This window comes from Podarcis vaucheri (assembly GCF_965113315.1).
Source record: "Podarcis vaucheri genome assembly, chromosome: 12".
Lineage (NCBI taxonomy): Eukaryota > Metazoa > Chordata > Lepidosauria > Squamata > Lacertidae > Podarcis > Podarcis vaucheri.
Window position 1 is genome coordinate 62,918,063 of NC_138750.1, and position 24,616 is coordinate 62,942,678.

At 49.3% G+C, this 24,616-nt stretch overlaps 2 protein-coding genes and 1 long non-coding RNA gene across 6 annotated transcripts in view; all 3 read right to left on the bottom strand.

The window, feature by feature from the left end:
• The window catches only part of LOC309515112, a 136,074-nt gene that overhangs the window by 45,453 nt on the left and 66,005 nt on the right, over nt 1-24,616 (bottom strand). The gene's annotated exons all lie outside the window — the stretch shown is intronic.
• On the bottom strand, nt 602-7,466 carry LRRC61 (leucine rich repeat containing 61). Of its 2 annotated transcripts, none has more exons than XM_082192635.1 (2): nt 7,341-7,466; nt 602-3,882 (listed from the first exon to the last, which is right to left on the bottom strand). In XM_082192635.1, the coding sequence occupies exon 2, from the start codon at nt 3,626-3,628 to the stop codon at nt 2,843-2,845; it is 786 nt and encodes a 261-aa protein (XP_082048761.1). In that variant the 5' UTR covers nt 3,629-3,882; nt 7,341-7,466; the 3' UTR covers nt 602-2,842. The 2 variants fall into 2 exon arrangements, with proteins under 2 accessions (XP_082048761.1, XP_082048762.1); XM_082192636.1 differs by having other exon boundaries at nt 602-3,879; nt 7,341-7,440.
• ZNF467 (zinc finger protein 467) lies at nt 13,144-23,363 on the bottom strand. 2 transcript variants are annotated; one of them, XM_082192303.1, is made up of 5 exons: nt 22,924-23,363; nt 19,766-19,865; nt 18,426-18,539; nt 17,403-17,507; nt 13,144-15,797 (listed from the first exon to the last, which is right to left on the bottom strand). In XM_082192303.1, exons 1-5 carry the CDS (start codon nt 22,945-22,947, stop codon nt 13,837-13,839), a joined length of 2,304 nt encoding a protein of 767 aa, XP_082048429.1. In that variant the 5' UTR covers nt 22,948-23,363; the 3' UTR covers nt 13,144-13,836. The 2 variants fall into 2 exon arrangements, with proteins under 2 accessions (XP_082048429.1, XP_082048430.1); XM_082192304.1 differs by having other exon boundaries at nt 13,144-15,794; nt 22,924-23,361.

Genomic DNA, 24,616 nt, shown 5'->3' on the forward strand with positions numbered 1-24,616 from the left:
TGGAAGATAAAAAGGATAAATCCTATAGCAGAGCTAAAGGAGTACATGCAGTTACATTTAACTAGCGTGACTTGCTTCAATCGCAGATCTCCACGCTACAAAAATCCGTTGTAAGGGCTGCCTGCGTGTGCAACTGAACTGCATGCATGCACAGAGGCTGGTGGAATCTCAGAAGCCAGGGAGCAGGGCTGGGGGGGTGAACAAACTTTCTACTGTTTGGCAGAATTTATTTGGCTTCACAGCTCCTTATCCCGCCTCTTCATAATCAAGAGAAGCAGATGTGCAGGACGCACAAAGGAAGACGGAGCTTTGCTTCATTTGCAGCTCCCGCTGTTCAGAATTTGGGTTACCTTGGTGAAGGCGGGGAATGTTTGGTTTCCCAGGGAGGGCGCAAACATCCGGCTGGCATATGACAAATGGATAGGGAGGAGGAGGGCTTTTGCCAGGTGGCACTTGGCAGGCACCAGCTTCTTGAAGAGGCTCAGTTGCCCAGGGAAGGGCATCTCACTCTGGAGCACGTCTGAATCGGGAGTGGACTACGGGGGAGAAACCAAGCACTCCACAAGCCAGGCGGCTCTGCATCCAAGCAGGAAGCAGAAAATCAAGGGAGACCGTTGGGTTTATTTCACAGGCAAATAACTGCATGGCGTTCCCATGTGAGGAGACCCAGCATGCAGTCCCCAGATGGAACATGCAGTGCCCCAGATGCCAAGCGCTGGCTCAGAATCCTGTCTACACCTCCGCTTCAAAGGTGTGGGTTCCCTCCCCCTGGTCAGGGATCTCCAAGTTCTCTTCCAGGAAACTTCCAGCCCATCTTCTCTGACACGCACAAAAGTCGGATCAGCTCTCCTCTTTATGATCTGACCACGCTCCCCCTGAATCTGCAAAAACCAAGTGAAATGTCACACAGACTGGTGAGCTGCTCTTTTCTTGCCCTGGGGCAGTTTGAAGGGCTTTGGAATAGTAGGGCCCTTTATAAATCTACAGTAGTACCTTGGTACTCAAACTTAATCCATTCCAGAAGTCCGTTTGACTCCCGAAACCGTTCGAAAACCAAGGTATGGCTTCTGATTGTCTGCAGGATCTTCCTGCACTCAAGCAGAAACCACATCAAATGTTCAGCTTCTGAAAAACTTTCGAAAACCGGAACACTTACTTCTGGGTTTTCGGTGTTCGGGAGCCAATTTGTTCGACAACTAAGCCGTTCAAGAACCAAGGTACCACTGTATATATGAGCTGGTATTGCGTTGTATTTAGAAATGTGTTTTTTTCAGATTGTATTTCTATGCTGTTCGCTGCTCTGAGCTCCCGTGGGAGGAATGGCAGGATAAGAAAAGGAAAAGACGGCGAAATAAAGATGATTAGATTCCTAAGCTACTGTATTCTTGGAGAGAATAGCAGCATGACCCGGACATCATAACTGATGCCTGGAGGAGTTTGGGGAAGCATGTGAGGTAGAGAATTTGGCTGAAGTCAAGGCCTGTGAAAACAGGGTCACTCCTTCGTAGGATTGATGCAAAATGTAGAGGATCTACAACACATCATTTTGACTCTTCTGGCTGCTGCAGTTGGGATGACACAGTTCACAAGGGGACTTTCAGCTCAACCCTGCTGGTTGGGCAGCTGTGAAGGAAACTCCATGAGCTGGTAAGGGCCAGTTGGACAGTATGGAAGCTGCCAGCTGAGAATTAAGGCCCCGTCTGCACTGTAAACTTAAAAGTAGTATCATACCACTTTGAAGCATCATAGTTTTCCCCAAAGGATCCTGGGAAATGTAGTTTAAGGGGGGGTAAGAGCTATTAGGAGACTCCCTTTTTCACACAGAGTGTTCCATGAGAAGAGGGATTTGGTTCATAAAGCTACTTGTGGGACTAGGGGTCTCCTAAGAACTCTCAGCACCCTTAACAATCTGTAGCCCTCTAGATTCTTCAGGAGAAACCATGACTGCTTAATGTGCTATGATATTGCTTCAATGCAGATGGGGCTTTCAATATCCAGAACAAATTGTTTAGCATTACTGAATGTGGATGTTCCTTAATATGTGGGTTCACACTCCAGCCGGCCACTTCTGCCCAGCCCCACAGTTCTCAAAATATTTTTCTGTGGATTTACATAAATGCCACCCAGCTAACCAGCTTGGTGGGGTGAAGAAAGAACTATGGTGCATGCTCTGACATACCAACACACAAAGGTCCACGCATGTTGGGAATCTGTCACCGACAAGGTTTAGTCAGGAGGATGTGGGGACTTGGTGGTCTAAAAAGACAAGTGAAGCTGATTCTGTGTCTGCGTGCTGGATAGGTCAACTCGCTGTGGTTTCACTGTGTGGGGAAAAGGGCCGTGAGAATCACCTCGGAGGACAAGGCCTGAGAGGCGCTGCACTGTGGCCCCTTCTCTTGAAGCCAGACAGAGTCATCCTTGAGGGTGAATGGATGTAGATCCAAGATGTCAGCCTACTAAGAAAGGGGGCTGGGTGAGGAGCACCACACCAGTCCACACCGCATTAAAAAACTAGGCTCCACGTTACACCGAAGTAGCCCAGAAGGTCCCAACACGAGCTGAGCTGTGACTTGATAATCCAGATTTCAGAGTCCCGTTGGCCGAAAACTTCCTCCCGATGCTCTCTGACTCGGACCTGAGGGTCACACAGCTCCTACAAGCTTTCTCAGGAGCTGTGGGAAACAGGTTCAGTTAAGGGTGTGGACGTACCCACTGCTTTCAGAAGGGACAGAGGCCAGGGCAAAATAATGGCTTCACAGGCCAGTGAGTGACAAGGATGATACTGAAAGAACAATGCCCAGCTTGGCAACGGCAAGGGAAGGGCGTCGAAGTGCAGGGTGGCTCAAAAGACGAACGAGCTGGAATCGGAGCGGGCGCTCAGGGCCCTCTCGGCTTGGGAAATGGTGTCGTCGGCGCGCTTGCTCAGGTCCCGGCACTCTTGGAGGGCCTCGTTGAACTGCTTGTAGGCCTCTTCCACGATGGAGCTCCTCCGGGCGGGGCGGACGTCCCAGTACCCCTCCTCCACCCAGGGCTTGGTCAGGCCGCTGAGCTCGCCGGTTCCGGTTCCGTGGAAGCGCTTGAGAGAGCTGTCAATGTCCTTGCAGAGCTGGTAGAGCTCACTGCCGCGCCCGGAGACCCGCTCTCCGTCGATCACCTTGACCCCCGGCAGCATCTCTGACATGGCGGTACGGTACCCGGGGGCGCCACAGAGCGGGTTGCTGAGGCGGCCCACCGGGTCGCTGAAGCGCAGGCTCTCGAGATGCCGCAGACCGCCCAGGCACTGCAGCTGCTGGAGGCTGCTCAGCAGGTTCCCCGCTGCGTTGAGGCTCTGCAAGTTCTCACAGCCGGCCAGGGGCTCCAAGCTGGAGATGCGGTTGGAGGAGACGTTGAGGACGGCCAGGGCTTTGAGGGAGGAGAGGGGCCCCAGGTGGACGATGGCGTTGCCCGACAGGTCCAGCCACTCCAGGCCGGCACACTCCCCGAGGCAGCCCAGGTCTGCGATGCCCAGGCCCCGGAGCTTCAGCAGCAGGATAGACTCCAGGTCAAACTCACCCGTCTTGGCCTTCAGGAGCTGGGAGGTGATCTTCACGTTCTCTGTCTCCTCGCCCTTCTCCGTCCGGGGTTCCATCTTGGGCAGGGCAGCCAAGGAGGCAGTTCCCACGACAACCTGGCTCCAGCTCTGTGCTCACTTAGCTCCAAGGCACCTTGATCATATCACAACTGGTGTTAACAGTTGCTGTTGGGAGGGAAAACTAGGTAGATCACTTCCTTTGTCTCTGGAGAGAGAGAGAGAGAGAGAGAGAGAGAGAGAGAGAGAGGACCTGGAGGGTGCAGGATGTGGTTTTCTGCTTCAAATGGGTATCGATTTGGACAATGGAGCTCCTGGAAGGGGAGAGGAAAAAGGATGTCGGATCAAGATGGGGTCAAATATTTATTTATCTGTTTACTTATTTATAGTGTGAGGACCCCACTCTTCAGCCACAAAAGCACTTTAAAGGGAACCTAGAATCCTGTGTCTTTTGACAATGGAAACCAAAAGAAATAAACTAACGCATCAAGCGTTCTACCCTGCTACCTCTCCCATGAATGCCCAAGGAAGTAAGCACTGCTAATTTGGATTTGTTAATTTAACTCAATGCAGGTACATTCCAAACTCCACACTGCCTGACACTGAGGAGGCTTCCAGACTGTCCCCATGTTCAGGTGAGATTCAGTCACAAAGCAGCAAATTCAGTTTTGAGCACTCATTGACCAAATATGATATGATACGAAAGGCAAATATCTGAAGGGCTATTGCGTGTAAGATGGAACGATATTGTTTTCTCCTGCTCCAGAGGATAGGAACCGAACCAATGGATTCAGATGACAAGAAAGGAGATTCTGACTCAACATTAGGAATAACTTTCTGACGATGAGAGCCGTTTGGCAGCGGAATGGACTCAGAAAGTGGTGTTTGCATAAAATGTTATCTTGGTGGCAGCAATAATTATTATTATTTTTAATGGTGGACTCTTCTCCACCAGAGGTTTTTTAAGCAGCAGTTGGATGGCCATCTGTCAGGGATTCTTTGGTTGTGTTGCCTGCACCACCAGGGGTTGGACTGGATGACCCTTGGGGTCCCTTCCAACCCCACAGTTTTTTGATTCCATAGGTTGAAGTAATCTCTCCATCAGTTTAGCACACAGTACAGTACATGCCGCAGCAACCAGACCCAACCCATTTTGGCTACTATAGACTGCCAAGTGACAAGATATCGTACTTGATATGCAACCATAGACCACACACAGTTTTCCATACACCACAAGACATTGTGATTCATTATTATATGCAACTCTGCAAACCATATGCAGGGCTGCACTGAGGGTGTCTTCAGAACGTGCCAGCTGATGTGTGGACATTGGCTTCAAAGCAGACACCAAGATGTGGGCTGGTGTGCGCACACTGCCAAAAACATTGGCTTCATCTGGATGCAATAATCCCAGCAGCCCTAGAATCGATACCACCAAATAAGACCTCCCTTCAGTGCTACTAAGCAAGCAGATGTGGAAACCTGGAGCACAACAGCTCAATGCACAGAATCCCCTGCATTCAATACATCCCAGGCAGACACATGGGTTTAGTGTTGCATGATGCTTCTTCCACAGAAGCGGGGGGGGGGGGGGGAGAGAAAACAAGCCATTTTCTTCTGGGCCACCTCTACCTTTTCTCAACTTTTTTTTTTTTGCAAATAACTGTATTTTAACACAATTACAGTGCTAATAACAGCAGCAATAACCATCTCACTTGCACACCAATCCATTGCTCCACATAGCTGAACTGCAAAGCCTGCAATCCTATCCATGTCTGCTTGGGAGAAACATCTTCCCCTGTGAGCATGGCAAGGCTTACTTCTGAGTAAAAGCACATGGACTGTAGAGACCCACCCCTCTCCCAACACACACCTTGTACACATCCATGTATACATGTATAGTATTTTGCAAAGAGCACTGGGTGCTGCTAACGTCTTCATGCCTCTAGCCATTGGGGGCCTGCTATCACCCCCACACTTAGGCATGTGCATGGGTACATATACAGTGCCAAATATACACCTGCTTACATGTGCACATGGAGGGGGGTTACAGAGGCAGGAGGAGTCCCTGTCCCCACTTTGCAAATAGTTATCCCCCATCTCTGCTTTGAATCATTGTTGTAACCCTAATTAAGGATTCAATAATAATAACAATAATAATAATAATAATAATAATAATAATAATAATAATAATACCCTACCCATCTAACTGGGCTGCTGCAGACACTCTGGGTGACTTCCAGCATATACAGAAACATATATATACATGGCAGGGTTGTTACAAGAATTCTAAGGTCTCCAGTGTACAAGGCAAACACATACATAAATATATAAACCACATGTCTGAAATAGTACAGGAGAACAATCCTGAAGCCACTTTGACTCTCCCAAATTGACCTCAAATATTTCTCTGCCAGGAGGAAGGCAATGGGAAAAGCTTTCCCATTGCCTTTGGACTGTACGGGCTTACACCTCCCTTTTCAAATACAGTCTGGCAAGTGAAGCTGAGCAAACTATCACTATGCTTAAGAGATTCAGGAACTAAAGTATTTGCCATCTCAAAAGAATGGCCAGGCTACCGCAGAAAATGCAACCAAGTAAGGCATTATCACGTATCCTGGCAGACAGGAGAGAAGCAACACTCTCAAATTTCGGCTGTAGACCGCCTCCTTCTGCGATGTATGTATGATGTTTTGGAGTAGTGGTCTCTGGCTACAGGGCAGGCAATTTCAAAAGCCTATATAGGGGTTTGCACACTATTGTTCAGGGTCCTCTATGGGCTACTTTTAAAATGAGGCTGCATTTTAAATTGCATTTTAATCTGTATTTTAAATTGGTGTCCGTCCATCCCCTATTATGTTTTTACGGTAGTTTTACTGGTGTTAGCTGCCCTGAGCCCAGCTCTGGCCGGGAAGGGCAGGGCAGGGTATAAATAAAATTTATTATTCTTATTCTTATTATTCTCCTCCCTCCTGCGTGTGGTGAGTTGTAGCAGTTCATTTCCTTTAATAGAGATCAGGCTTACTAGCTGTTTTGCTTTCAATATACTCTGGTTGGCCTCTGTTATTTTCTCCGCCTGTTATAGATCTCCTGAGGAACTCTAGACTCCAGATACCCCATTAGGGAATTTGAGGTATTTTCCTTATAGCAGTGTGTTGGGCTAGATGTCTCTCGGGGGTCCCTTTCAACTCTCTCCCTTCCACAGGTGGGGGCAGTGCTGGATTTGCATATAAGCTAAACAAGCGATAGCTTAGGGCCCCACTCTCTTGGGGGCCCCAAAAAAATTTTAAAGGAAAAAAAAACCCTGAATGTACATTTCCAAAATATAAGATAAAAAAAAATAAACCCCACATACAGCAACAGTGTTTTGTGTTGTGTAGGCTCCTATTTGTAATGTCCAAATGGCCTTGGATACTTATTAGGTCCATAAATGACCATATAGCATATAACACACAAAAACAGCGATAATTTGTTGTTGAGAAAGGGCAGCTGGACATCTAAAGGGCCCCATTGGGCCTCATCCAACCTCAATCCGGCCCTGGTGCGGGTGGAGAGGAGACACAAAGAGAGGCAGAAGCATCCCTGCCATCGCCATCCTCCCATGGCCCTCATCCCGTTTCCATGGCAACGTGGACCAGAAGGGCATCCCCGAGATTCCTCTACCCCCGCCCCCACTCCCCCCCCCAAACCTGGCCCTGCCGGTGCTAGATTCAGTATTGGGGGTTGGGGTTGGGATCGGGGGTCTCCCCTCCCCACGCCGCGCTCCCCTCACCGCTGCTGCTGCCACGACGAGGCCGCCTCTGCTCCCCTTCCTCCTCTCCCAGGCCTCGCTTAGGAAGCCAGCAGCAGGCCGCGTTGCCATGGCGACGCGAGGCCTTGCCCGGGGACGCCTCGTTTAAAGAGACAGGAGGTTCCAGTTCCCCTGCTATTATGTTGTGCCTTTGGTTTTTTTTTTTTTAAGATATTTATTAAAAGTTTTTAAGATATAACAAGAAAAAGGAAAAATAAACATACAAAATAAAAAAAACAGTTAAAAACACACATTGATTTTCAATAACATAACTTCCATACACTTATTTCCTCGGACCTCCTCATACCTCCCTTCTTTGTATTCCAGTTCCATTTGTTAGTTCAGCAAATCCTTACCATTAAACGTTTACCCATTTGTAAAAAAAATTCATATCTCTTAAAGCATTACAGCTGGAAACTGCTTAGTTTCTATCCAACATCCTTCTAACATTCATTAATTTTACAATGTTTCTGTAAATAGTCTTTGAATTTCTTCCAATCTTCTTCCACCAACTCTTCTCCCTGGTCTCGGATTCGGCCAGTCATTTCTGCCAATTCCATGTAGTCCATCCATAGGCGCCGACTCCATGGGGCCTGAGGGGGCTCGAGCCCCCTCAAAAAATTTTTTTGGGGGGCTCAGCCCCCCAATAATCTCGGGCGCCCTTCCAGCAGAGCGCCGCCGCCGTCCCCCGCCTCCTTCCCACCTGCTCCCTCGCCAGCCAGCCAGCCAGCCGCGCGCCCTAGTCGGAGAGCCCCGGCCGTCCCCCGCGAGATTAGGGAATCCCCGGGGGCGGGGGCTCCTGCCTCGCTGCTTCGCAGCACCAGCGCCACTGCCAAGGCACTGCCGGGGGGAATTTCCTTCCTCCTGGCGGTTTCAGCGGTTTAGGGCCGGAGCGGAGGGGGCTCGCCCTCTCTTCTCCAGCTAGCCCCACGTTTCCCGCATATCAGCTGTTCCGGAACTGATTAATAGGCGCAGCACGCTCTCCCCTATTCGCTCACGAGGAGGCGGCGCCACTTTATTTGCATATTCATGAGCTTATTTATTATTCATGAGCTTTCCCGGGCCCCCCCCCCAATATTTTTTATAAGTCCGCGTCCCTGAGTCCATCACCTTCATCTGCCATTCTTCCAGAGTGGGTAGATCTTGTGTCTTCCAGTACTTTGCGATGAGTATTGTTGCTGCTGTTGTAGCATACAAAAAAAAAAAAGTTCTGTCCTTCTTTGGCACCAATTGGCCGACTATGCCCAATATGTGACTATTATGTTGTGCCTTTGGGGCTGCGCCTCGTCAACAGCCCTGTAGCCTCTGGGGGTGATCATGATAATAATAATAATAATAGAATGGTAGAGTTGGAAGGGATCCCCAGGGTCATCTAGTCCAGCCCCCTGCAATGCAGGAATCTCAACTAGATCATCTATGAAATAATAATAATAATAATAATTTTTTATTTATACCCCGCCCTTTCCGGTTCAAAAACTGGGCTCAGGGCAGCTAACAACAAATTTAAAACACTACATTGTAAAAGCAGCATAAATACAGTATAAAAACATTAATAACAATAAAATTCAAAGTTCAGAAATATATTTGGGGGAAATCCATCTAATAAACATTAGATAATCCCCAGGGCTGGCTGGCTGAATTGGTCCTACTTGGGCCAGCGAGGAGGCCAGGGGAGAATTAGCTGTGGGGTCTCAGAGCGGGCGATCTTCATAAAAGGGAAGAGGGAGGGAAGAGAAGGGAAATAAAAGATCAGGCTGAATTAAAATTGAAGGCCAGGCGGAATAGCTCTGTGTTACAGAGCCTGCGGAAGGAGGTTAAATCCTGCAGGGCCCTGGTCTCCTGGGACAGAGCATTCCACCAGGTTGGAGCCATCACTGAAAAGGCCCTGGCCCTGGTGGAGGATAGTCTGACTTCCTTAGGGCCCGGGACATAAACTAGGGTTATTCGTGGACCTTAAGGTCCTCTGCGGGGCAGACCAGGAGAGGTGGTCCCATAGATACGAGGGCCCTAAGCCACATCTTAGGCCATCTTGTGGTTCTCACCTGTTGGGAGGGATCCTGAGGGTCATCTAGTCCAACCCCCTGCAATGCAGCAATTTGTCGTCCAAAGTGTGGGTCTCGAACCCACAACCCTTGGATTAGGTATCTTGTGCTCTACCAAGCTCAGCCTTCCCTCAGGACAATCATAATAGCTCAGGCTGTCAAAGGTTAGAACCAGTGCTGGGGGTGGGGAGAGAGAGAAGGTTGCTGTTACCAGTACTCCCCATGAAGTTGTCACAGTAAGTGCCACGCTTTTAACTTTTGAGGGGAGAAAGGTGGTTAATGGATGTCTGGCTTTAACTCTTTTTAATGTTTAAAAAAATGATTTTTACTGAATAGTTTTTGTTGTTGCTGCTGCTGCTGTAAAGCACTTTTTAAAAATAGCATTTTCTGTTGTTGTTGTTTAGCCATTGAGTCGTGTCCGCCTCTTTGTGACCCCCTGGACCAGAGCATGCCAGGCACTCCTGTCTTCCACTGCCTCCCGCAGTTTGGTTAAAAAAAAATGGCATAGTAGTATATAAATATTTTTATAAATAAATGTGTGGGTTTTTTTTTTACAGATTTACTTGGTTTTTCAAATTAAATGTTTACAGATATATATCAATCATAAATCATAAAAAACAAGATTCCCAGGAATCTCCTGGACTTCCATCCTCCCCTATGTGGGTCTTATTGTTAATCGTTTCCTCCCGCATCTTTTACGATACTCCAAATCCTTTGCCTCTTCCATTATGTCCAGAATTCACCTTAAACTACGAGTGATATTCCAACCCTACTAACAATTTTAATTGTTTACAATGGTCTTTAAAATAAGTTATCAATTTTCCCCTTTCCGTATTAAAATTTTGGTCTTCCTGACTTCTGATTCTTCCGGTTATTTAAGCCATTTCAGCATAGTCCATTAACTTAAACTGCCATTCTATAAATAAATTTTACAGCAGAACAGAGTCTTGCTCAAGAACCATTATGATCAACACATCCAAAATCATGAACGTGGCTTGAAATCCCCACATTGACCTGTAACTGTTAAGTTGTGGGCGAACATATCAGACGACACAGCGATTCTTCCAAAGCAGCTCTTTATTTGTAAGCTGGAACAGAACTGAACTGAGGAGCTCAGTCAGCCTGCTTATATAGAGCTCCACTAGAATGCAACAGTAACCATTTTCTGTAACTATCCAATCACTGAACGTCACTTTCCATCCTTCATTTGCATACAAACTATCCAATCACTGAACGTTACTTTCGATCCTTCATTTGCATAACTATCTACAGTATCCCCCTGCTGGCCCAGGGTGAGAACTTCAGTACATAACATTAAGTAATCTTTTAAGTTTTGCAAGTCCTGGGGGCGGTGTGGCATGCCTGCTTTTAGCAGGGTTGCGGATGGGGGAACCCCTCCTGAGCCCTGACCCGCACCCAGCTGGAATCGGGGTCCTTGAATGCTGACCATCCCTCTTGCTCCACAAATGGAATTGAGGAATCTGACTTGCATGTCTGGAATGTGCCCTACTATACATTGTTAGGATCTAGTTCCATTCCACCTTAAAAGGAACAGGCATGACTGGTGTGTGTCACATGCCTGTTTACTTCCAGCACAGTCTGCTGGGAACCTCTGATTGTATATTGCTTTTGCTATCTTGCTGTGTGCTTGGACACGAAGGGAAGCAGACATGTTTTTCCTTTGTTCCTGAACTATGCTGAATAAACACTTGTAAATAATGCTTACACATGTCTCTGTCCGCCACTTCCGTTGTGAGAAGCTATTCACTCTGCTGACTAGAGCGTGCCAAGCTCCTAAACGTATCGGAGGCTTGTGTCGCTGTTTGATGCTGTTCTGAGGACTGGAGATCGCCCGGCTGCCGGCTGGTGCCTGGAGCCAGCTGGGGGCCTGCCAAATGCCCCCGTCTCCCTGGCGGTACCCCAACATACATAGGGGGCAAGTCACCTCCATTGTCCTGCCCCCTTTGCCCACCCACAGCATCTGGCCCCTGCAAGGGTGCCCATGAAGCAATGTGGCCCTCCAGCAATTTTATACTTACCACCCATGTGTTTTTTATGGCGACCAAGATGGTTTTAAGAATGCGTGCGAGTCCCCAAAGTGTGCGAGAGAATAGACATACGGACTTGCTGTGGGTGATACCCAAGCCAAGCATACTCCTCAGAGTAGACCTACTGATTCCAATGGGCCTCTTCCAAGTAGGACTACCTTCACATATTGCCTGGTGCATGCAGCATTTGTCTATAACAGGGATTTTGTTTCCCCCTGACAGGAGCGAGCCAGCAGCAAATCACAGGGAGCAAGTGGAGTTAACTCTTTAATGGCAAAAAAACCCAGGATCTGCACAGGAGCGTCAGGCCTAATGAGCGCAGCAACTCATCTTGCACCCCAGGAAGCACTTGAAGGTCCTTGCCTCCCCATAGATGCCTAAATCCCCTCCTCTCCTCTTCTAAGCATCCTAGACGGCATGACACTAACTTCTCCTCCACCCTCTTCATGCCTCTCCTGGTTCTGGGAGACAATAGCAGAGGAGAGCTTGTTGCAGCAGCAGGAGGAGACACACGTGACTCTTCCCCAGCCAGACCCATCTCTGCCTCTTGGCCCCCCTCCTCTCGATACGATAATCTTTATTGTCATTGTCCCATACAGAACAACGAAATTAAAAAATCTACATAAGAAATTCAAAACACAACAAGCCTGCTATCCCAACTATCCCAGCCTGGTCAGCCCCTAAAAATTCTGATACCCCATTTCTAAATACAATATACTCCCATACAGACTTCTTACAACGCGTTTAAAACCAAAATCGCATTTGGGTAGAAACTGTTTCTCAGGCAGCTAGCCCTAGTCTTTATAACCCTGGACCTTCTTCCTGAAGGCAGAAGCTGAAAGAGATCATTTCCGGGGTGAGCACTATCCTGCAGCTTTCTTATGATACCTGGAAGCGTAGATTTGATCCAAGGTGGGAAGAGGGCACCCAATTATTCTCTCCGCAGTCTTTACAACCCTGGACAGCATTGTTTTTCCCCTGACCGTGCAGCTCCCAAACCACACACGCAGACCATAAGTTAATACACTCTCCACAGTACAATGGTAAAATGCCATCAACAGGTCCTTTGAGAGATTGTTTTCCAGAGGATTCTCAGAAAATATAACCTCTGCTGTGCTCTCTTCATCAGGTCTTTGCTGTTTTCTCCCCAGGTTAGATCACCTCTCCTGCTTCAGCTTCTGCCTCCGAGTTTGAACTTCTCTCTGCTACAGGCTCTCCCCGCTCACTAAGCCCTGTTGCCTCCTCAGCTTTTGACACCTCCTCTTCCCAGTCTTCTCCCTCTGACCCTTTCATCATTGTCCCACCACCCATCCGTGGGCTCTGAGCTTTCTACCCTGGGGGGTTCCCCAGCTGGTTCTTCCCCCCATTCCTCTACCTCCAACCCTTCCATGACCCCCTCGCATGGAGCAGCATCAGTAGTCACAGGCCGCCAAGGATCCCAGTCAGTCATGGGGTTATCAGAACAGGACCAGGACTGTAATGGATCCGGGCCAAGATGCATCTAGCTCAGTTACCTGTGGCAAAACTACTACCAAGAAGGAGGTGCTGCGTAGTCCTCTGGAATTAAGGCAGCAATTTACTCAGAGTTGTGCGCTGAGGGGCATGCGCAGGGTGGTTGGGGTGAGAGAAGGAGCCAACCTGTAAGGTGCTTAATATTGGACATTACCCACACCATCCAGATGCAGACACACAAAATATTATGAAGGATCATTTATTTCTGAAAGCATCAGGGCTAAAGTCAGAACTGACATAACTTTTTTTTTTCTTTTCTGTTTCCAAGGCTTTACAAAACATAATGTACATTCGCTTGAGGATGCTACTAAAATGATTTGTTGGCAATATTATATATATTTTTTTAAAAGTTTCCATTATTATTTAAAGCTGAAAAGGTTTGGATACTGAGACGTTTCGCCCACTCTGACCCAGTTGCCAGGTTCGTGTATCTCAGGTGCGTGTTCAAAGAATCCCTGCAAAAAGTGCGCCACTGAGCTTCTCCCAGATCTCATTCATCCCCCCCCCCCCAAAAAAAGCCCAAGCTTCTAGCCCTTATGGAGGTGGAGTTAGGCTTGGATGTTGCAGAGAGAGCATGGAGAACCCTCAGAAGCCACTGAGAATATATCCCAACAGCTGTGAAGCAAGGCTTTCAATGCCTCAGGGAGTTTATTGCCTATATGAGTGACTAGCAAGAATAAAATAAATTATGAAAAGTTTATTGTCTTAGCCAGGGAGGGGGGAGAGCATAACTTCCAGAATTATGAAAAAGATGATTACTTTGCAGTATATTTAGGCTGCAGACATTGGTGTACAATTTATTTCTGCAGGGGTTGTTTTGATTCTTTATAGCACAGAGTACACATTTTCCTGCAGCAGAGTTACGTGGCTTTTGGGTCATTGCCAGGGGGCCCCAAAAGCCATGGGGAAAACGAGGGGCTGATCTTGCTGCTGCTGCTGCTGTGGGAGGGAGCCCTGGGGCAAGGCAGCTGGCCACACGGTGGCGCTGCTGGGCAGGGGCGCACTGGTGTGCGTACGCTCGTGGCGCAAGAGGTGGGTCTTGCGGCTGAAGCTGCGGGCGCAGTGGGTGCAGATGTAGGGGCGCAGGCCGGTGTGTACGGCCTGGTGGCGCACCAGGTTGGTCTTGGAGCTGAAGCGCCGCGGGCACTGGGCGCAGGCATGGGGGCGCAGGCCTGTGTGCACCGCCTCGTGGCGCGCCAGGTGCGACTTGCGGCTGAACGCGCGCCCGCACAGCGGGCAGGCGAAGGGACGCTGCCCGGCATGGGACTTGACGTGTGCCAGCAGGCTGGCCCGGGTGCCGAAGGCGCGCCCGCACTGAGCGCAGGAGAACGGGCGCTCGGCCGAGTGCTGGTTGCGCCGGTGCCTCTGCAGGTGCCTCTTGTGGGCGAAGCAGCGCCCGCACTCGCTGCAGGAGAAAGGGCGCTGCCCGGCGTGCCCGCCACACTGGTGTGCCGCCAGCCCGGCCCGGTGCGCGAAGCTCCTCTCGCAGTGCGGGCAGGCGTAGGGCAGCAGGCCCATGTGCCCGCGGAGGTGCGCCGTCAGGTGGCGCTTGTCGCTGAAGCCCCTTCCGCACTCTGCGCAGGAGAATGGGCGGCCGCCCTCAGCGTGGAGCCGCTGGTGCGATGCCAGGTTCTTCCTCCAGGCAAACGCCTTTCCACAGTCGGAGCACAGGAAAGGCTTTTCTTCCGGGCGTTGGCAAGGGTTCGGTTCCTCTTCTTCCTCCTCCTCTTGCGGTTCGATTTTGCCAACTTGCTCCATGCAGGGGGCTCCACCCTCTGCCTCCCCCTGTATCCTGCAGAGCCCACCGAAGTGGCCTTGCTCGGGGTAGACCATTCCGGGAGCTGCCATGCCACCGTCCCTCTGCCCGGGGTGCTCCATGCCAGGGACTCTCCCCAACTTGGGATCCGCCTGAGCCTTAAACAGGGCTGCACTCGGATACGGCTCCCCCTGCCCCACGCAGGAGGCAGGATACAGCCCCAGTCCGACCTCGTTGCTGTACGAAACGGTCGCCAGCCCAAGTCTGCCCTGCTCTGCGCAGACATCGGCTACATGCCCGGTTTCAACGGTTGCAACCTGCCCCATTCCACCGTGCTCACCACTGCAGATGCCCACATCCTGCCCAGGTTCGGCACCACCCCTGTAGACCCCTGCCGTGGCTTGACCCGCCTCTGGAAGCTCCCCATGCGCCGGCGGGGCCCCCTCTTCGTGGAGGCGCTGGTGGCGCAGCAGGTGCCTGCGATGCACGAAGGTGCGGTCGCAGAGCGGGCAGGCGTGGGGCCGCTCGCCGGTGTGGGTGAGCTGGTGGCGCACCAGGTGCGTCTTCTTGCGGAAGCTCTTGGCGCAGCGGTCGCAGGGGAAGGGGCGCTCGCCGGTGTGCACCCGCTCGTGCGAGCCCAGGTGGATCTTCTGCGAGAAGCGGCGCCCGCAGTGGGCGCAGGCGAAGGGGCGCTCGCCGGTGTGCACCCGCGCGTGGCGCGTCAGGTGGGCCTTCTTGCCAAAGGCCTTCCCGCACTGTGGGCAGGTGAAGGGGCGAGGGCGGGGGTCCCCAGGGCCGCCGGCAGGCGGGGGTCCCGGATTTTCGCAACGGGGGCAGCCCAGCGGCTTCTCCTCGCTCAGCATCTGCCACTGCTGCAGCGCCAAGCCCGACAGCTCGCCGAGGCCGCCTCCTCCTCCGTTGGCGCTGCCGTACTCCTCCGCGGGGTTCAGGCCTTCGGACTTGCAGACTCCCGCTGCGACGGGCAGTCCTGAGAGCAGCACCTCGGCGCTCAGGCCCGCCGGCCACTCCGAGTACTCTTCCTCCGCTTCCACCTTCACCGCACGGAGCAGCCACCCGCCTGCTGGGATCGAGGGCACAAAGAGAGAGGCGTTAGGGGACTGATTCCCAGGGCGACCCAATGCTGCATTCACAATCCCATCGTTCAGATCTATGGTGAAATAAGGTGTGCCGTTCTGGTCGCCTCGCCTCCAAAAGGGCATCGAGGAGTTGGAAAACGTTAAAGGGGATGGAACAACACCTGTAGGACGAAAGGTGGCAGCATTTGGGGGTTTTTTAGGTGACCTGATAGAAGTTTATGAAATATCACAGTACAGTGGACCCTCCGGATATGGATATAATTTGTTCCAGGGGTCCGTGTGCACCCTGAAAAATCTGTAACCAGAGGCAGCGCTTCTGCACATGCATGCACAGTGCAGAGCGCTTTTGAACATGCGGTGGCGGTGAAACCCGGAAGAACACACTTCTGGGCTTGCCGCGTTCATAACCTGAAAGTTACGTATCCAGAGTAGTAAGTAACCGGAGGGTCCACTGTATATGGCTAAAAATGAAAATAGAGAACCCTTCACACTTTATAAACTTTTGGGTTAACTTAAACTGTTGATCACCTTCTAGACAAATAGTATGCTGGGATAAGAACTCACATTATTTTGTTGTTATTCTTCATGCATTGCCTAAACTCTATCTCCTGGGTTAGAGTGGGATATTTCATTATTTATCCGCATGAGGTTGTTATATTTTGGAGGATTTTATTTTATTTTTTAAAGTGAGTTTATAAAATGAAGTGAGGGATAGATAAAATGGACAGCTTCTCTCCTTCTTCCATTACACTAGAACTTGTGAACATGCAATAAAGATAAACACTGAAAGACACTGTGCAGAATTAATCCCTCCTTCAGGAGGCACAGGGATTAATACTACTACTACTACTAATTTTAGCCACTCTGGGCAGCTCCAACAAACATAGGTAAAGGTAAAGGGACCCCTGACCATTAGGTCCAGACGTGACCAATTCTGGGGTTGCGGCGCTCATCTCGCTTTACTGGCCAAGGGAGCTGGCGTACAGCTTCCGGGTTATGTGGGCAGCATGACTAAGCCGCTTCTGGCAAACCAGAGCAGCGCACGGAAAGGCCGTTTACCTTCCCGCCGGAGCTGTACCTATTTATCTACTTGCACTCTGATGTGCTTTCAAACTGCTAGGTGGGCAGGAGCAGGGACCGAGCAACGGGAGCTCACCCCGTCGCAGGGATTCGAACCACCGACCTTCTGATCGGCAAGCCCTAGGCTCTGTGGTTTAACCCACGGCGCCACTCGCGTCCCTTCCAACAATCATAGAAGCTTAATAAAACATCAAACATTAAAAGCTTCCCAATATAGGATATTGTAGCACCTGTTAGGAGTGCCAGTTGCGAGTGGGCATTTATTGGGTAAGGCTATCTTGAAGCTAAACTGGTCCCAAGATGTTATGGGCTTTGTATACTAATAGCACCACCTTGAACTCGGCCCCAGAGCAGATCGGCAGCCGGTGCAGGTCTCTGAGCCCAGGCCTCATACGCCAACAAGGCCAGCAATCGTGCTGCAGCATCCCGCACTGACTGCCGCTTCTGGATCAGGGGTGAGGGAAGCCCCATATCGCATTGCAATAATAAGAATAAATAACAGTCCTCACCTCTCTCTGGGCCTCTGGGGGCTTCTCCTCTCATCCTCTGCTCCTCCCCGGCCCTTCGCTGCTCTTCGCTCTCCCTGGCATCCTCAGTCTCCAGAGAGACGCATCCTGCAGAGGGGAAAGAAAAACAGAATAAAAGCCACACTTTGGTCAGGACACGGAGGTAAATAAACAGCTCAGGGGCCTTCCAAACCCTGAAGGTGGAAAAGGGCGACTGAAATTATCCTGCGGATGGAGCGATTTTAACATTTTGAATTTTAACCTGTATTTTAAATTGTTTTTTTCCCCTCCCTCTCTTTTCCCTCTATTATGTTTTTACGGTGATTTTATTTTATTGGTGTTAGCCGCCCTGAGCCCGGCTCTAGCCAGGGAGGGCAGGGTATAAATAAAATTTATTATTATTATTATTATTCCCCTATGAAAAAGGCTGCAGCATTTGGGGCGTTTTAGTTTGGAGAAAATTCGAGGAAGAGGCAACACGAGAGGAGTTTGTGAAATTATTCACAGACTGGAGGAAGCGGAGAGAGGAAAGCTTTTCTCCCTCTCTCTTAACACTAGAACTTGCGGGGATGCGATGAAACTGAATGAGGGACAGAGAAAAGAAAGTTCTTCGCACAGAGGAGGGTTAGACCAGAGGTCAGCAACCTTTTTCAGCTGTGGGCCGGTCCACCGTCCCTCAGACCCTGTGGGGGGCCAGACTATTTTTTTGGGGTGTGTGTGTGAATGAACGCATTCCTATGCCCCACAAATAACCCAGAGATGCGTTTTAAGTAAAAGCACACATTCTACTCATCTAAAAACATGCTGATTCCTGGTCTGTCTGCAGGCTGGATTGAGAAGGTGATTGGGCCGGATCCGGCCCCCAGGCCTTAGGCTGCCTACCCCTGGGTTAGACTGAGGAACTCCCTGCCACAGGAGATAGTGAGGGCCGCCAACTTAGATGGCCACCATCTCACTGGACACTATAAGAGGGTGCTTGACCCAGGAACACACTTCTGCCAATAAGGGTTTGCCGGCTTCTCTCACCTGTGTCGGCAGCATCCGACCGCTCCCTGGGCTGGACATCCCCCTGACCATTAAGCAGGAGCGGACCGCCTTCCTCAATCTGGGCAACCATCTCGGGCTTGGGGACTGGCGATCCTGCAAGAGAGGAAGCGTAAATTATCCTGTCTTCTGACTCTTCGGTAAGCACCAAAGGGGCAGATTCGGTAGTATCTCTGTTCAGAGTGAATGGCTTTGCTCCTCCGCAAAATGCCTTGTTGAATTCACTAAACTGCAGCAGTACCTCGGTTCTCAAACTTTTTTAAAAATTAATTTTTATTGAGTTTTCATGTTTAATTACAACTCATTACACAAATCTATAACATAAAGCATTGCTCAAACAGAGCATCGACTTCCTTCCCTCCCTCTTTCTGACTTCCAAACATCTTTTACTAAATTCTCGCATTTCTATAACCACTTTTACCTTAAATGTTCTTCTTTTTTATTAAAATTACCTCCTGATATGTAAATCAGTTCCTTATTTTCACATTACAAAGCATTTCAATTCAAACCTACAAACATTTTCAAATGTTTACAGTTTTCTTTCATATAAAATATAAATTTGCTCGTCCTTTTGAAACAGTTCGCTTCTCCTCAGAATGCCTTGTTGAATTCACTAAAGTACAGCAGTACCTTGGTTCTCAAACCTTGGTTCCAAAACCAAAGCGTTCCAAAGCCAAGGCGTGCTTTCCCATAGAAAGGAATGCAAAAGGGATTAATCTGTTCCAGACTTTTAAAAACAATCCCTAAAACAGCAATTTCACATGGTTTTTGCTATCTAACGAGACCTTTGAGTCATAAAACGAAAGCAATGAACAATGTACTGCAGTCACGCAATCCATCATTCAGTAGCTGAACTGGGTTCCACATAGTCACAAAAACAAAACAAAAAGAGCTGAATAAAGTTTGCAAACCGGAACACTTGCTTCTGGGATTGCAGTGTTCTGGTTCCAAGTTGTTTGAGTACCAAGGCGTTTGAGAACCAAGGGACCACTGTATACAAATGTCTCAGATAAATACATAAATGCCTAGAACACCTGTGTCTGCACAATGAAGAAACACAAATTTGGATTATAAATAAATTAATATAAAGATAATATAACAGGCACAACAAGAGATGACTTGGCCAATGCACCCCATGCTCAGATTAGACTGCTGCAATGTGCTGTATGTGGGGCTGCCCCTGAAGACTGTATTTGCCCCCCACCCTCCAGGCCTCTATTTCCCCATATTAGGTCTAGAAAAAAACTCCACACATTCATTCCACAGGAGATCAGGTTGTGGGCAGGGAGGAGGAGGAGGGCGAAAAAAAGTCCTTGTTTTACCCAAAGCGATGGTGGCGCCGTAATTCTCCCGCATGGCTGCCCACTCCTTCCAGCGCTCGGGGGCGAGATACAGGGCCGCGTCCTCACACCGCACTGGCACCTGCAAGGGGCACGGGGCAAGACAGGAAACATGGCCTTCTCAGTGGTGGCTCCGACCTGGTGGAATGCTCTGTCCCAGGAGACCAGGGCCCTGCAGGATTCAACCTCCTTCCGCAGGGCCTGTAAGACAGAGCTATTCCACCTGACTTTCAATTCGAATTTAGCCTGATCTTTTTATTCCCCTTCCTTCCCTCCCTTTTTTATGAAGATTACCCGCTCTGGGATCCCACAGCTAATTCTCCCCTGGTCTCCTTGCTGGCCCAAATAGGACTAACTTAGCCAGCTAGCCCTGGTGATCATCTAATGTTTATTGGATGGATTTCCCCCCTAAATTGATTTTTGAATTCTGAATTTATTGTTATTCACATTTTATACGGTATTTTATGCTGTTTTTTGTTGCATTAATATTTACAATCAGAGGAAGGTTTCATTTTCGGAATAATAAATCCCCAGAGTAGTTTTTACAGTTATATCAAAAATTATTGATTTGGTTATAGTGTTAGAAACACATAGACAGATAATTATAAAATTAGTGTGAGGTTTAATAAGTGAACTGTTTATATGTGGACAACTTTTCTGCTGTACTTTAAATGAATTGTTAAAAAACAATTTAAACAATTCATTTAAATAAAGCAATAACATTATAGCATATGTATCCATGTTTGTTAACTGATGTGGTTAAACTTTTTTTTATAAAAAAAAACAACTTAGACTGAGTTTTAGCATACATGAAAAACTAAAAACCGTGTGTTTTTGCATGTGTTTTGCAGTATTTTTGCAACTGGTCCGCCAGGGACGGTTAAGTGGCCCCTGCGTGACTCAAATCCAAACGATGCTAGGGATTTTCTTTGTATTTTTGCGTATCCCACCATATCCCCAGAGAGGGAGTCCAGGCAGCTTTCACAAAGAGCCAGGGTGTAATGGTTAGAGCAGGGGTCAGCAAACTTTTTCAGTAGGGGGCCGGTCCACTGTCCCTCAGACCTTGTGGGGGGCCAGACTATATTTTTTTGGGGGGGGGGAATGAAGGAATTCCTATGCCCCACAAATAACCCAGAGATGCATTTTAAATAAAAGCACACATTCTACTCATGTAAAAACACGCTGATTCCCGGACCATCTAGGGGCCGGATTGAGAAGGCGATTGGGCTGGATCCGGCCCCCGGGCCTTAGTTTGCCTACCCATGTCTTTACCCATAGGAAATATTAAAATGAAACCATTACAGAAAGTTAAAGCTTAGATCAGGAGTCAGCAAACTTTTTCAGCAGGGGGCCGGTTCACTGTCCCTCAGACCTTGTGGGGTGCCAGACTATATTTTGAAAAAAAATAATGAAGGAATCCCTATGCCCCACAAATAACCCAGAAGTGCATTTTAAATAAAAGGGCACACTCTGTTCATGTAAAAACACCAGGCAGGCCCCACAAATAACCCAGAGGTGCATTTTAAAGAAAAGGGCACACTCTACTCGTGTAGAAACACGCTGATTCCCGGACCGTTCATGGGCCAGATTTAGAAGGCGAATGGGCCGGATCCAGCCCCCGGGCCTCGGTTTGCCTCCCCATGGCTTACATCCTCAAAGGTACAAAAAGGCTGTGAAATGAGCTTCCTCGGTTCTGTCGGCTGCCATGTTTCCCCAAAGGGAATGGGGCTCAATGCCCAACTTCTGCCGAATCTCGCTTTATAAACTGCAAGCGGCTGTTCGCTTGCGCCGGAGCCTCGTTATGAGAAGATGCCACACGAGTTACAGCACCGCGGTTAAGTAAACGCCAAGGTTATGATCGGCCAGGACAACTGAACAGCGGTTGGCTTCCAACTCCCCACCTGAAATATCCCTTGAGCAAAACAGCAATATTCATAATGACAGGCTGGAGAGAGACATATAATTAAGCACCCTTGAGCGTGGGGCAAACAACTGATTTATGCTCCACTTGTATAAAAACCCCTGCTTTAAAAAGTGCCTTCGAATCAAGATTCCCTTTCCATTTAAGCGCCCCGACTGCTGCATAAAATATTATTAATGGCCCCAAACTAACGAGCCGTTGCACCCGTGACGCATGATGGTTAGAATGAAGGGTTTCAGAGGGCAGGAAGAACCCAGAGCTTCCTGCAGCTCACCGCTGAGAAAATAAGTGGCAGTTTTTACTTCTCATGCTTCTTTGAGCTTCTTTTCCCCTGGCCCACTGGGAACAGATTCTGGCTCCAGGAAGAACTTTCCGAGGGCAAAGTGGAAAGGTCTCCTTTGGGAGGCTGTGGACTTCCCTTCCTTGTAGGTTTTGAGGCAGAGGTTGGATCCGTCAGGGATGCTTCAGCCAAGATTCCAGGGGGATGGACTAGATGACACAAGGGGTCCCTTTCAACAGGGGCGGACTTTGCTCAGATGGTGCCCTGAGCGAGGCCAAAACTCGGTGGTCCCAAATGGAAATTCCCAACTACGGATCGCCTCAAATCTGTGTCTCCTGGGCTCGGCGACCTGCGATTTTCCCGACTCTACATTTCTATGATTCAGGTGCGAATCCTGCCTTGCCAGGAGGGCAGGGCTGGGTGACCCCTGCGGGTCTCCTCCTGCCCCTCTGCAGAAGTTCGACCCTAAGGCCACGACCCAGTTGGGACGCTCCGCCGTGCAAAGCTCCCCGTTGGTAGAGCACAAGACTCTTCGTCACAGGGTGGCGGGTTCGAGGTCTGCTTGGGCAGAAGATTCTGCCTTGCAGGGGGCTGGAATGGATGACCCTCGGGGTCCCTTCCAACTCGACCATTCTAGGATTCATTGCAAGGCGACTGGTGCAGGATCGTGGCCTTAGCCATGTGCACTTTGAACCAAAAGCGGGGGAGGGAGTTATTTTGACACTTCTCCTCTGCCGGACGACCCCTGCGCCCCTTTGCCAACGCGCAGCCGGGATGCGCGGCTCCGGGGACCCCCGGGCGCCCCTCCCGAAGATTTGCCCCCCGAGGGCTGATCTTCCTCCTCCCTGGGTGGCATCTGGGGCCCGGAAGACATGCAAATGAGGACTAATTGCCTCTCGGCCACATCAAAGCAGCTGAACTCCTCCGCCTCCGCCTTACCTGCGCGGCAGCCCCGACGGCCATCCGTGGGCCCGGATCCTCGGGGGAGCGGCAGGCTCCGCAGCGCGCCCACCTCCTGCGCCCGATCCTGGGCTGCGCGAGGAGAGGGAAGGGCGCGCGCGCGCACACACACAACCCCCCTCCAAAAAACTGTGGGTGCGCGGGGCGTGGGAAAGAAGACCCCGCCGGGCGCGCGTCTGCAGAAAGGGGAAGGTGCGCGCACCCGGGCCCTACGCCCCAAGGGGGTCCCGCGCGGAAGGATCGGGGCCGGCTCCTCGGGAGAAAGCTTGCACCCCCACCCCCCCAACCCGCGATCCCGCTTGCAAAGACCCCCCCCCCCCCAAAAAAAAAGGGAGAAGGAGAGAGGCGGTTTTGCAAAACGGGCTGGTTCCGCCTGCTGGCCGTGCGCGCCGCCGGATTGCCCTGCTCGGCGGACGGAGAGGGGAACTACATCTCCCAGCAGGCACCGGGCTCGGGGGGGGTTGTGGGGGGTGGAGAGAGAGAGAGAGAGAAAGAAAGAGCTTTGCAAAATTCAGCGCTTCGCGCTTCCGTCGGCTTGCCAGGCGGCGAGGGGGGCGCGCGGAGGAGGCCAGCTGGAAGCAGCGGCGCGCGCACGAGGAATCGGGGGCTCCTTCAGGACTAGGGGATTGAGGAGGAGAGCAGAAGCGCGCACCCTCCGGCATTTCTCCGGTGAAAATAGGGACGTCCTATTCAAATAATGATGATGATGATGATGATGATGATGATGATGATGATAATGATAGCTGACTGGGTTCCCCAGCCATTCTGGGCGGCTTCCAAAATATATGAAAACATAATAAAACAATAAACAACTTCCCTATACTGGGCTGCATTCAGATGTCTTCTAAAAGTTTTATAGTTGCTTGTATGCAACAACAGCAGCAAGAATACTCATTGCAAAGTATTGGAAGACACAAGATTTACCCACTCTGGAAGAATGGCAGATGAAGGTGATGGACTATATGGAATTGGCAGAAATGACTGGCAGACTCCGAGACCAGGAAGAAGAGTCAGTGGAAGAAGATTGGAAGAAATTTAAAGACTATCTACAGAAATATTGTAAAATTAATGAATGATAGAATGATTTTAGATAGCAATTAAGGGGTTTCCAGCTGTAATGATTTAAGAGAATATGAAAAAAGGGTTATAAATGGGTTAAAATTTAATGGTAAAAGCTGATTGATAATGGGCTAAAATGAAAAAATTTAAGGTTAGACCGTTAAGATAAATTATAGAAAGAATTTGCTGAAATAGTTAATTGAATTAGAATACAAAAAAGGGAGGTGTGAGGAGGTCGATGAAACAAGTAAATGAAAGGTAAAGATATGGAATACTGGATGTGTGTTTTAGAGTTTTTGTTTCTTTTTGTTGTATTGTATTGTTTTTTATGTTTTTCTTTTTATGTATTGTAATGTATGTTCTATTAAACTTTTTATTGTTTTCCTTTTTTCTTTTGTAATCTTTAAACTTCTAATAAATATCTTTTTTTAAAAAAATAAAATAAAGGTTTTATAGTTACTTGTTTTGGGGTGGTCTAACACCATTATCTCCTGTATAGGGCAGGTTTTTTTAATGCTCAATGTTTTATTATGTTTTTATATATATTTATGTTTTATATACCCAGAGTGGCTGGGGCAACCCAATAAGATGTGTGAGGTATAAATAAAATAAC

Excerpts from the sequence above, each read along its gene's own strand:
- LRRC61 (XM_082192635.1), bottom strand. The coding sequence starts at position 3,628 with ATGGAACCCCGGACGGAGAAGGGCGAGGAGACAGAGAACGTGAAGATC.
- ZNF467 (XM_082192303.1), bottom strand. The coding sequence starts at position 22,947 with ATGGCCGTCGGGGCTGCCGCGCAG. Across the intron at positions 19,866-22,923 it reads CCGTCGGGGCTGCCGCGCAG|GTGCCAGTGCGGTGTGAGGA; the intron begins GTAAGGCGGAGG and ends TGCCCCTTGCAG. Across the intron at positions 17,508-18,425 it reads GTCGGATGCTGCCGACACAG|GATGCGTCTCTCTGGAGACT; the intron begins GTGAGAGAAGCC and ends TCCCCTCTGCAG.